Here is an 11,805-nt window from a genome sequence, read left to right on the forward strand (position 1 = left end):
AAGCATCAGGGATGCAGCCTATAAATTTGTGTGAAGGAGCAATGGATACAGCTCTCCTAGCCTCCAAGGCATCTGCCACTTCTGTTGTAGCCTGCCGTATTGTTTGGCTCCGCCATCCTTTTTTCCTCAAGGAAAAGCTAAAGATCAGTCCTTTTCCAGGCATCAACTAAGGCTGCGAAGCCTAGGACCAAATAGACCTGGGCTGCTAGACGTCCACCTACCAAATCTGAGGACAAGCCTTCAGCTTGACTGGGCGGGTCTCTCCCAGTGCCCAGAGTCTATCAGTGCCTCGCTGGCCGTGCTGCGCTCAGTGCGCTGCTGGACTGAGAGGAGGGGGCCTGTGACGGAGACTGCACATGACCCCCCTCCTCTAGAAATACCCCTAACTATACTATTTTCTTAGTTCAGAAGCCCAACAGGTCTCATCTGCCTATCCTCAACCTTAAGTCTCCAAATAAGTTTATCAGGGTGCCCAGATTTCATATGGAAACCCTCCGCTCTATTATCCTGGCTATGGAGCCTGGGGACTTTATGGTGTCTAGACGTTCAGGATATGTACCTACAGCGCCTTCTCATCAGCAATGTCTGGGTTAGCTATACTGCAGCAACATTACCAATTTCAAGCTCTGCCTTTTGGTCAACAGCTCCACGGGTCTTTACAAAGATCATGGCCAGTACAAGTAGTCTGAAAATGCCATGGCAGTGGCCTACCTCAATTACCAAGGAGGTGCTCTAAGTCAGGCAGCAATGGCAGAAGTGACCCGCATTCTCACATGGACCGAACTCCATCTCCATAGGCAAACGCAGGGGGGGGGTTTCCGTCTGCCTGGAAACCCCCCTCCGCAGCTCACACCATGACCACAATAGAAAAAGTAATATAATAGAATTTTACTTGTGCTGCATTTTATTCTCAGTATCACAAATGAAATAATTAGCACCACCTGTGGATCTTTTAACATTTTATCAGCCAGTGATAACCTGTGCACAAACTAGGAGATCTGGAAAACATGTACTGTTAGGGATGCACTGCTATAGAGCACAATATGTACATATATGTCCAGGACAGTGCTAGGTCCTTCTGCTGCTGCTCCTCCAGGCTCCTGAACTTGCTCCAAGGCTCTGGAATGGTGCTCACACTAAAATAAAAAAATTCAGCTCAGGCAGGATGGTCCTACTGCTGCATATAATGGGTTACTGTGATCGCTGGTCCTGTATATGCTGGAATTATGACTCTACAATGCAGTATGTATGACGCATATTAAAGCTGTTTAAGTACTAATTATGCCCTCTTCATGGACTGGCCACACTTGCTCTAAAATCAAGCATTTTTAACACCCCCCCCCCCCCCCCTCTAAAAATCCTGCGTTCGCCACTGATCTCTGCAGTGTTCAACTTGGGAATTCTCAATTGGGAAGAGGCTTTCCTAAGCAGTCATGACGTGCATGCAGGAGTGGTCTCTACATCCAGAAGTCTCTCAGCTGCTGGTGGACAAATGGGGTCTACCAGATGTGGATGTAATGGCCTCAAGACACAACCACAAGCTTCCAGTGTATGGAGTCAGGTCAAGGGACCCCAACGTGGCATTCGTGGACACATCCTATGTGAGGTGTACCTCTTCCCTCAAATATCCCTTCTTCCTAGAGTTCCTCGGAAGTCCAAACAGTCCTGTTAGTAGCTCCGGCTTGACCCAGACTCTATTTGGTACCACGACCTTCAAAGTCTCTCCATAGATGTTCCTCTTCAACTTCCTCTACGACCAGACCTATTGTCTCAGGGTCCCTGTCTACATCCAGACCTGGCCCACCTGTCTTTAACTGCTTGGCTCTTGAGACATTCCTTCTAAGGGATTTTCTAGCTCTGTGGTCCAGACCATGATCAGAGCTTGTAAACCAGCCTCTGCCAGGATTTATTACCAGGTATGGCATACATATTTCCAATGGTGTGCCCCTAGAAACTATGACCCTCAGGTTTCTAGAATACTTGCCTTTCTTCAGGCTAGACTGGATCTTGGACTCCGCCTAGCATCTCTGAAAGTGCACATCTCTGCTCTGTCAATCTGGTTCCAGCGCAGAATTGCTCCTCTACAAGATGGTCACACCTTCCTGCAGGGTGTTGTATGTATACAACCTCCCTTTGTCCCTCCTGTGGCTCCGTGGGATTTTAGTGGTTCTCCGCGCACTTCAGGAGCCTCCATTCGAGCCCTTTGAATCAGTGGATGTCAAGTGGCTTACTGCGAAGACTGTTTCTTCTGGCTATAGCATCTGCCTGTAGGGTATCTGAGTTGGGGGCGCTTTCATGTTGCTCCCCTTTTAATCTTTCATCAGGACAGGGCTGTTCTTAGACCACACCCAGGCTTCCTCGTTTCCACATTAATGAGTAAATTGTGGTTCTGGCTATTCAATCACTAAACCTCTCGGCAGGTGAGGCCTCTTTGGATGTGGTCTGTGCTGTGAAGATCTACATGGACTGCACTAGTTCCATTAGTAAATAGACTCCCTCTTCATCTTTGGATTCCATAAGACGGGATGGACAGGTAACTGACTCTGGCCAGATGGATTCGCATGAGTATCTCACAGGCTTACACGCAGATTGGCCTTCCTGTGCCAGCTACAGTATCTGCTCATTCTACTCGCTCTGTGGGTCCCTCTGGGGGGCCCGGTGTGGTGCCTCTGCTGAACTGCTAGGGGGCTACGTGGTCTTCTGTCCACACCTTTTCTTGGGTTATTTGCCTTTGATACATTTGCCTCTCAGGATGCTTCGGGCGCAGGGTTCTCAGCTCAGGAGTGTACCTGCCCTTGACAAATTCTTTGGGACATCCCCATTGTCTCCCCTATGGACCCTGAAGAAGAAAAGGAGTTATGGTAAAACTTGCCCTTGTTAATGTTCTTTGAAGTTCATATGGTCCACAGGGCACCTTCCCTGACGCACCTGGCTTCTATGGGTTTTTTCTCTTGCTCACTTATTTTCTTCTGTGTGACCGTGTGATTCTTCAGTGTACCAGTCTTCCTTCTCACCTATCCTCCTTCTGCCTTGGGCTTGTTAACAAGAGTTGCCCTCTAGATTTGGGTGGGGTATAAGGGGGGGGGAAAGAACTGGAGCATCCTGGGATTGAAAAGCTTTGCTGTTGGTGTCCGGTCTTCCAAGTCCCACCTACATCCCATTGTCTCCCCTGTGGACCCTATGGACTTCAAAGAGAGTTAACAAGGGTAAGTTTTATCAGAACACTCCTTTTTATTAAGTGTTAAAGTGAACACAATGCAAATTAAATACAATATATGAGGAGGAGGGGGGGGGGTTCTGTTTAAAGCTGATGCTGTGAGGTATGAGATCCTGATGAGGGCAAATTGAGGTGTCCTCCTCTAAAGCTCCTGATTGAGAATGTCTGATCAAATTGTGCTTGAGGTAACCATGGATACCCAGATGTGAGTGGTTCCAGGTGCCGGTAGTAGGAACCTGGTGGTGGCAACTATTAACCTGCTCACAACAGTGGGAGCAGTCTAACAGGCTGCTGTCTTTTGGCCTGATTCAGTACGGATCATAACTGCGATTACAGTAGCATCGAGTACCATCGCAGTCTCATGCACACTTGCACAAGGTCAGACCTTACTCGGAAATTGCTAACCTTCCGGTACACAGTGAGTTCAGGCTGCGTATGGCATCACAGTGGATAATTTATGCAGGCCCTGCAACGGTGTTCAAAAGCTGCGACTACGCAGACCGATCGACAGAAGTACCATTTGGGGGGTGGTCGGCGAATTGCAGGTGTGCCAGTGCATTTGAACACAGTTGCAGGGGCCTGCATAAATTATCCACTGTTCCCATCGCAGTGGAGTGTTCGCGCACTACGATGCATGCCCAGTTCGTAACAATCGGCCGACTGCGTGCAGATTCAGGCCCTGTGAAGGAGATCCTAGGAGTGGTGAGGCAAGTCAGCTCAGGTTGCTCAAGGTCAAGTAACCTCCATCTACAATGAAAATATGCCAACCCAGAGCCTCCCTCATGTTGGTTACCTTGTCCTGTCGACCCACACTCAACACTGCACTAACTCTAGTGACCGCTGATTCAGGTAGGCAGAGTGCCGATTGGACACAGCCTGCCGAGTCGCACCAAGCATACTGTTCATCTTAATGGCACTTCTGTAACTGACTGGAACCATGGGTGACCTCTATTAGAAATGGTGGCAGTGAGCTGTAAAGTGTGCCTCTATTGAGCCTGCAATATGTAACAGCCTTAGGATGGCGGGAAAGCTGGGTTACAAATACTTAATTTGTCAAATGGAAGACAAGCCCTCAGTTTTGGTGTAATTGACTCCCAGAGACTGATGGAATGGTTGATATTATATAGAGTACACTGATTAAATTGACATTGATATATTGATCGCACATGACTGTCTTGAGATGATGCTACTTTTATTTAAACTAAACTGCGTCCTCATTCACTTATATTTTTTCTTCAGGATCCATAGGGCTCCACAGGGAGACCTTGGGGTGTAGGTGATGGAACTGAATCAAGGCACCACGCAGTTAAAAGCTTTCAGCTCCCAGAATGCACTGGTCCACTCTCCCTATACCTCGCCTACGAGCCAGAGGCACCTCAGTTTTGTTGGTGCCCAGCCAGAGTCAGGTCACCAATACGCAGGGGCTCCTTAGGCAGCCCTTAAGCTTGTTTTTTTAATGATTTATTTAGTTTGACTTCAACTAGAGTGTGCAGCAGCAGACTATCCATGGGATGTCTGCTGCTGCTCAATCACCCCACTGGAGCCGCGACGCCAGTACTGATCTGGGGATCTCGGCGGGTATTCCGGGGGTCAGTGCTAGCCAAGGCCCCTGCGGAGGACCCAGACTTTTTTTTTTTTTTTTCTTTTTCCTGTCGGCATATATCTAATCTATACCTTTCCTCTCATCTTCCCTAATTCAGGTGTAGTTAGGGTGGTTCCTATACCTCCCATATATAAAAAGATATTTGTGAGGTCTGTCACATACTGTTGTGTGCTGCACTGTGCCATATTTAGGCAAAGGTTCCTGCAGCTTACCCAGGCATCAGACAGGACCAGTGGCTAGTATATTTAGGCAGTGGGCTTCTGCAGCTTATAAAAGTATCAGTCGGGACCATGGTTGTGCTCTCAGACTAGTAATCTCTCATAGTTACCCATGTCAGACATGTCTGACAATATGACAAACACCCTTCTGCACCCATTCTGCTATCTTGCAGGTTTAAGTGAGGAGGATTTGGTTCAGGAGGGATTGTGTGAAGTGTTATAATCCTCCAGGCACTTCATACCCCCCAACAACTGTACAGGAACACCCTTGGGCTACCTTTTCTCAGGTCCTGGCCTCCATTGCAGGACGCCTGGATGTCCCTGCTGTTTTTCCCCAGATGGGGTTACCTCGGCAGACCATTATGCCCTCTCAGGGTCTGTCTCAGATTATGCACACTACTCCTGTACCTCAGCAGTCTGTCATTCCCTTACAGGGATTACCACAGGCTATGCATCCACCATGGGTAGATGCTTCCTCTACTGCTCTTCAGTCTATATTGCAGGGGGTGAAAACCCTGAAGCCAGCTAAGCGTCCTGTGGTGTCATCTCATTCCTCAAGTCCTGAGTCTGAGATGTCCTGACGACTGAGATTGCTGATGCCTCTAACCCTGACTCACCTCTGCATGAGGTGGAGGCTAGGTCAAATAATATTCCTGCCTTGGTGCGTGCGGTCAGATCCATATTGGTAATAGAGGATGACAAGCTAGCCCCTATGTCCAAACACCCTGTTTAAATGGGTCAAGGTGACTTCGGCCGTATTCCTTCTATCAGATCAGCTAGTGGATCACATGGCTGCTGTTTGGCAATCACCTGGTAAGAGCTATCTGCCTCAAAAGCATTTGGCCTCATGTTTCCCATTTTTTACAATGAGCCTCGGGAAATGGGTATCTCCCACGGCGGTGGATACTCATGTTACACGTTTAAAAAATAGTGCTACACTGCCTCTGCCTAACATTTCTTCCTTAAAGGATCCTATGGATAGGAAGGTGAAAACTTGGCTGAAATAGATATCCTCTTTCAGGAACTCTTGCCTGTCCGTCCATGGCTATCTCATGGGTAGCTAAAGCTATCGAGCTGGGCCGATGCACTTGAGGACTCCTTCCCCTCGGAAGCTCCTGAGACTTAGGTGTCGTTTGTTGGCCACATTAGGGATGCGGCTGCATATATTGGTGAGACTGCTCTGGATGCCAGTCTGCTGACCTCCAGAGTCGCAGCCGTGTCTGCTCGCCGTTCCTTGTGGCTGATCTCTTGGAGGATGGATGCTGATTCTAAGAGGCCTGGAAGCCTTACCGTACAATGGGGAGATCTTGTTTGGTTCAGACCTAGACAAGATTGACACATTGACAACATCGAAATCTGCATTTCTGCCTTCAGCATCTGCCCCTTCAAAGTCTAGAGCCTCTTCCTTTCGTCCCCAAGAAAAACCCAAAGGACAGTCCTTTCCTAGACAGTCGGCTGCCAAAAAGGCCACAAAGTCTAAAAAAAAAAAAAAAGTCCTGGAGCACAAGACACCCTGCTTCCAAACCAGAGGTTAAACACTCAGCCTGACGAGGCGGGGATCCCAGAGTGAGAGGCCGACTTCTTCAGTACGCCCAGTGCTGGTGTCAAACCACCACGGACGCTTTGCTAAGAGAAGTGGTTTCTCACGGTTACGCCCTCTTTCCTTCGAAGACCTCCTCACCAGTTTTTCTGCACAGGCCTTACAGATCCAGAAAGCCATACTGTCCTTGCTGCAGGCAGGGGTGATTGTGCCAGTCCCACTATCCCAGTGAGGGACTGGTTCTACTTTCTGGTGCAGAAGCTGAATGGATCTCATTGGCCTATCCTTAACCTCAAATCCCAGAACAAATTCCTCAGGGTGCCCGGGTTCAGGAAGGAAACCTTACGCTCCATCATACTGGCTATGGAACCTGGGGATTTTATGGTATGACTGGATATTCAGGACTCATACATACATGTCCCTATAACTCCTTCTCACCAGCGTTCTCTCTGGTTTACTATACTACAGCAACACTTCCAGTTCAGGGTGCTAACCTTTGGCCTGTCCACAGCTCCAAGGGTGTTTACCAAAGTTATGGCTATCATGGCGGTCCATCTGCGGAATCAGGGTATCCAGATACTACCATACCTGGACGACCACCTGTTGGCATATTCTCCAGAAGTGCTTCACCACCACCTGCAACTGACTAACCACCTGTGCACTTATAGAAAGGCAATAATCAATTGGAAAAAGTCCTCCCTGAATCCCTCATGGAGGATGATTCATCTGGGGGCCCTACTGGAGTCTCAACAGCAGATAATCTTTCTGACTTCGGACAAGATCTCCATTACAACTACGAGTATGCAGATGCCTCCACAGTTGCCGGGTATGCATACACTCTGCAATGCAGGTTCTGGGAACCATGGTGTCCACCTTCGACATGGTGGAATATGCTCAATTTCATTCCAGTCCTCTGCAGGGGCTGATCCTCTCCAGATGGAACGGATTGCCCCACCGGATCAAAGCTGAGACAATAGTGCTCTCCAGAGGTCGGTCTGTCTTGGTAGCTACTGACGTCTCATTTAACCAAGGGTCGCCCCTTTTGGATCCCGGACTGGGTACTCCTAACAACGGATGCCAGTCTCCGGGGCTTGGGTGCAGTGACCGGTCCGCACTCTTTTCACGGTCGTTGGACAGCAGCCAAAGCAAGCCTTCCCATCAACCGATTGGAACATCGGGTTGTGTACAGGGCCCTCCAGTTGGCCAACCACATACTTCATGGAAAACCCGTGCAGGTCTAGTCTGACAACGCCACCTCGGTGGCTTAAATCAACCATCAAGGAGGCACTCTTAAGTCAGGCAGCAATGACCGAAGTGTTGCACATTCTGACATGGGCAGTGTCACCTCCCGTCCATTTCGGCAGTGTTCTTTCTGGGAGTTCTCAGTTGGGAAGCGGACTTCCTCAGTCGTCACTGCGTGCATCCAGGGGAATGGTCTCTTCACAAAGGTGTTTCAACTCCTAGTGGACTAATGGGGCCTTCCAGACGTGGACCTCCTGGCCTTACTACACAATCACAAATTACTAATGTACGGGTCCAGAACGAGATGCCAAGGCAACCTTGGTGGACGCTCTGAAGTGGACCTTCTAGTTTGCGTACCTGTTTCCTCCAGTCTCCCTTCTTCCTCGAGTTCTTCAGAAGTTCAAACAAGACGGGAGGCACTGTTCTGCTGGTGGCTTCAGCTTGGCTCAGACGTCATTGGTAGTCAGATATTTGGAGTCTCTCCATCGACATTGTTTCTGCTGCCTCAACGTCCAGACCTGTTGTCTCGGGGACCTTGCATTTACCCGGGCCTGGATCATCTGGACCTTATGATTCTCTAGCTCTCATCAAAGCAATGCTTAGAGTGCGTAAGCTGGCTTCTGCTAGGATCTACCACAGTGTAGCATACATCTCCAGTGGTGTCTTCCCAGGAATTATGACCCCTAGGTGTTTCGGATCTCCAGAGTTCTGGCCTTCCTTCAAGCTGGATTGGACCTCTGACTCCGTCTGGCCTTGCTGGAAGTGCATCTCTCTCTGCTGTCAGTATGGTTCCAACGTAGAATTGCTCCACTTCAGGATATCCACACCTTCCTCCAGGGTGTCCTCAGGACTCAGCCTCCCTTTGTCCCCCACAGTGGCTCCTTGGGATTTGGCAGTAGTTCTTCGGGTCCTCCATTTGAACCACTAGATGCAATAGAAGTGGTTGACAGCTAAGACATTCTTCTGGCGAATGCATCTGCCAGGGGGGGGGGGCAGAATTGGGGGCGCGCTCCTGTCGCTCCCCCTTCCTGATATTTCACCGGGAAAGGGCTGTGCTTCGCACTCGCCTTGAGTTCCTTCCTAAAGTTGTTTCTAGTTACCACATTTAATGAGGAATTTACAATCCTGGCCTTTCAATAACCAGACCTCTCAGCAGGTGAGGCCTCTTTGGATGTGGTCTGTGCCCTCAGGATTTATGTGGACTGTACCAGTTCACTCTGTGAATCTGATTCCTTATTTGTGCTCTATAGGTTTCACAAGAAAGTATGGCCAGCCGATAAACAAACTTTGGCTAGATGGCTTCGTATGACTATCTCCGGCTTCTGTTGATGCTCATTCCACTCTGTCTGTGGGCCCCACATGGGCAGCTCACCGTGGTGCCTGGGCTGTTCTGCTGTGTAAGACAGCAACGTGATCTTCTATCCAGACCTTTTCTAAGGTGGAGCCCTATGGACCCTGAAGAAAATGAGTTATGGTAAAACTTACCTTTTTGTTAACTTTCTTTGAAGTCCATAGGGTCCACAGGGCACCCGCCCTGACTTACCTGGCTTCGTATGGGCTATGTTGCTGGTCACCGGTTTTCAGTTTCCTCCTTGGTGAGTAATTCTTGTGTATCAGTCCTCCTCTCTTATGCTCCTCCGGCCTTTGGCTTATTACCAACTGAGGTGCCTCGAGGGCAGGGTATAGGGAGAGTGGACCAGTGCATCCTGGGAGCTGAAAGCTTTTAACTGGGTGGTGCCCGGATTCAGTTCAATCACCTACACCCCAAGATCTCTCTATGGACTTCGAAGAAAGAGTTAACAAAGGTAAGTTCTTAACATAACTCTAATTTTTGTTCCTTAAGGCATGTGAGATGCTTGGTGTGACGTGGAAGCTCTGCCGCAAGTGGCAGTTTCCATACTTTTTGTATATTTTATTTTTCCTGAACTTTTTTGCATTTTTGAATTGTAGCTGCTTATTGGGCGTAATTCGGTCTCGTACGGTATTGCTCTGCTACAGGGGAACTGCTGTGCAATACCAAACAACCAATATGCTAATGCAGCAAGAGGCGTCTGGTATGAATGGACGCCACTTGACTGCATCGCAGAACCGAGTGCTGTCCCAAGATGCAGCATTGAAACTTCTGCGAGACAATCGGCATCTGAGTAACCCTTGCAGCGCTGCAGCTGAGGCCAGGAAGTCTGCGTCAGAAGACTCTGTCCTTGGCCTCGCCATTCCCAGAAAACTATGGTCTTGTCCCTGTATTCTGGAACTGAGACTGGCCCTGCTTCAAAACTGGGGGGAACTGCGAGGCGAGTACAGATCCTGCACGTGCTCAGGACTCACAATCTTTGTATGCAAACAATAATCAACATGGAATCCTGTCCATAGTGTACTAGGTATTCACAACTTGTATTTTTTTTGCAAAGGAATTGGTTCAAAGGTACAGATTAATCATAACATGATGCAGGGAATGGCTTTCGTTACCGCTCTGTTACTCAGATTAGCGATGGAGTGCCTGCGTCTGTATTCAGGGTACCTCTGCACTGTACTTTTGTTGCATACGTGACGAAGATACATTTGTGGAAAGTCAATGACTGTATGCTTGGTGTGGCGAAGTCAGTCAGTGGTTCACCAAACGGTACTTGTATGTGGAGAAATCTATAATGTGTCCGCATACATCTGTCCTCCGTGTGCTGAGTCGTGTTAGACAACATGTGAGCACCTATTTGTGCAACTCTTTCTTTTGATCGCAAAACGATGTGAACAGTGGTCTTCAAATCTGTAACACAGGCCATCAGCAAACAGACAAAAAGGACTTAGAGCCCTATTTATTTCAACCCTTGTCTGAGATGCAGATGTGATGAACTCGCCAGGATTAGTAATGCGATATTTAAATACAAGGATGTACAGTATCGAGTATTACGTGGTCAGAGCTTGAGAAAGCTCTATCCCTGCAAATCCTGTCTGAACACTTGTCAGGGTATTTTTTTGCATGCACTCGCCTGAGGTGATAAGTAAACTGGGATCGCCAACGTGTGAACCAAACTTCCTTTCCTTCTCCAGAAGGAGTTGCAGATGACCTAAAATTCTAATTCAATCTGTGGCACATCTGTTCTGTCACAGATTGAGCATATACAAATATTTGTTCTCTAACCTATAGAACCCCTGCCAATAAAAGTACTGTTTTTGTTTTGCAGGGTACGTCGTTGACTAGTCTACTTTTATGGTGAAGAACTCGCATGATTTTTATGTTGTGTTTTATCAGAATATTTGGAGTCCAGGATAAGGATGAGAACGTCGGGATCTCCAGAAATGAATGCCTTTTTTGAATGGCTTTAAGACACTTCCTTTTATTGTACTTTTATGTTTGGCACTTTAATATTGTTTGTAAATGTTTGTTTAGGTTTTTTGCACTTTGAGAGTTTTGTGTATTCACTTTGACAACAAACTTTATCATTATCTGCGAATGCGTTTGAGCACTGGAAACTTGCCATTTGTTGGCATTATGTTTAATGAGTATTACTTTTAAATATTTCACATGTAAGATTAATAAGCAAAATTTTGTCTTTTGTGTGTTTTCGTTATTGATTTCATGTATGAAAATGATTGCTAAATTTTATACTAAAAGAAATGATTTCAAAATGAAGCTTGGTTGGATTTCACTCGGAATGTGTGTGATGTGATAAGAGGGGGTGGGTTTTTGTTTGAGGGGCTTTTGTTTTCACTGCTTCATACAAACAAAATGCTATAAAGAGTATTACTAGCTCATAAACAGACACGTCTTCATCTTTTTAGCCACCCCTGTTAAGTCCTAGGAACGCCCACTGAAAGCCCCAGTTCTTGCGGCTAAATACTGTTTGCGGTAACCATGGGAGCGCAGTGTATCTGCTACATCTACACACTGAAAATACTGGCTGCTCTCATGCAGCCTCGACGTTACGTGCACTTCTGCATTAGGCATCAAATTGCTTACATTAGGTTAGAAGGTTGCAGGAACATACAG

At 47.6% G+C, this 11,805-nt stretch overlaps 1 protein-coding gene across 1 annotated transcript in view; it reads left to right on the forward strand.

Moving 5' to 3' along the window:
- Positions 1 to 11,448, forward strand: part of DND1 (DND microRNA-mediated repression inhibitor 1) — a 47,668-nt gene extending 36,220 nt beyond the window's left edge. The window contains exon 5 of the mRNA XM_088456650.1: positions 11,000 to 11,448. Within this exon, the coding sequence (XP_088312776.1) occupies positions 11,000 to 11,016 (17 nt within the window). The 3' untranslated portion in view covers positions 11,017 to 11,448. The remainder of the gene's footprint in view (positions 1 to 10,999) is intronic.
- The last annotated feature ends 357 nt before the right edge of the window (positions 11,449 to 11,805 follow it).

Source organism: Taudactylus pleione, unplaced genomic scaffold (assembly GCF_031769625.1).
Source record: "Taudactylus pleione unplaced genomic scaffold, aTauple2 ptg000711l, whole genome shotgun sequence".
NCBI lineage: Eukaryota > Metazoa > Chordata > Amphibia > Anura > Myobatrachidae > Taudactylus > Taudactylus pleione.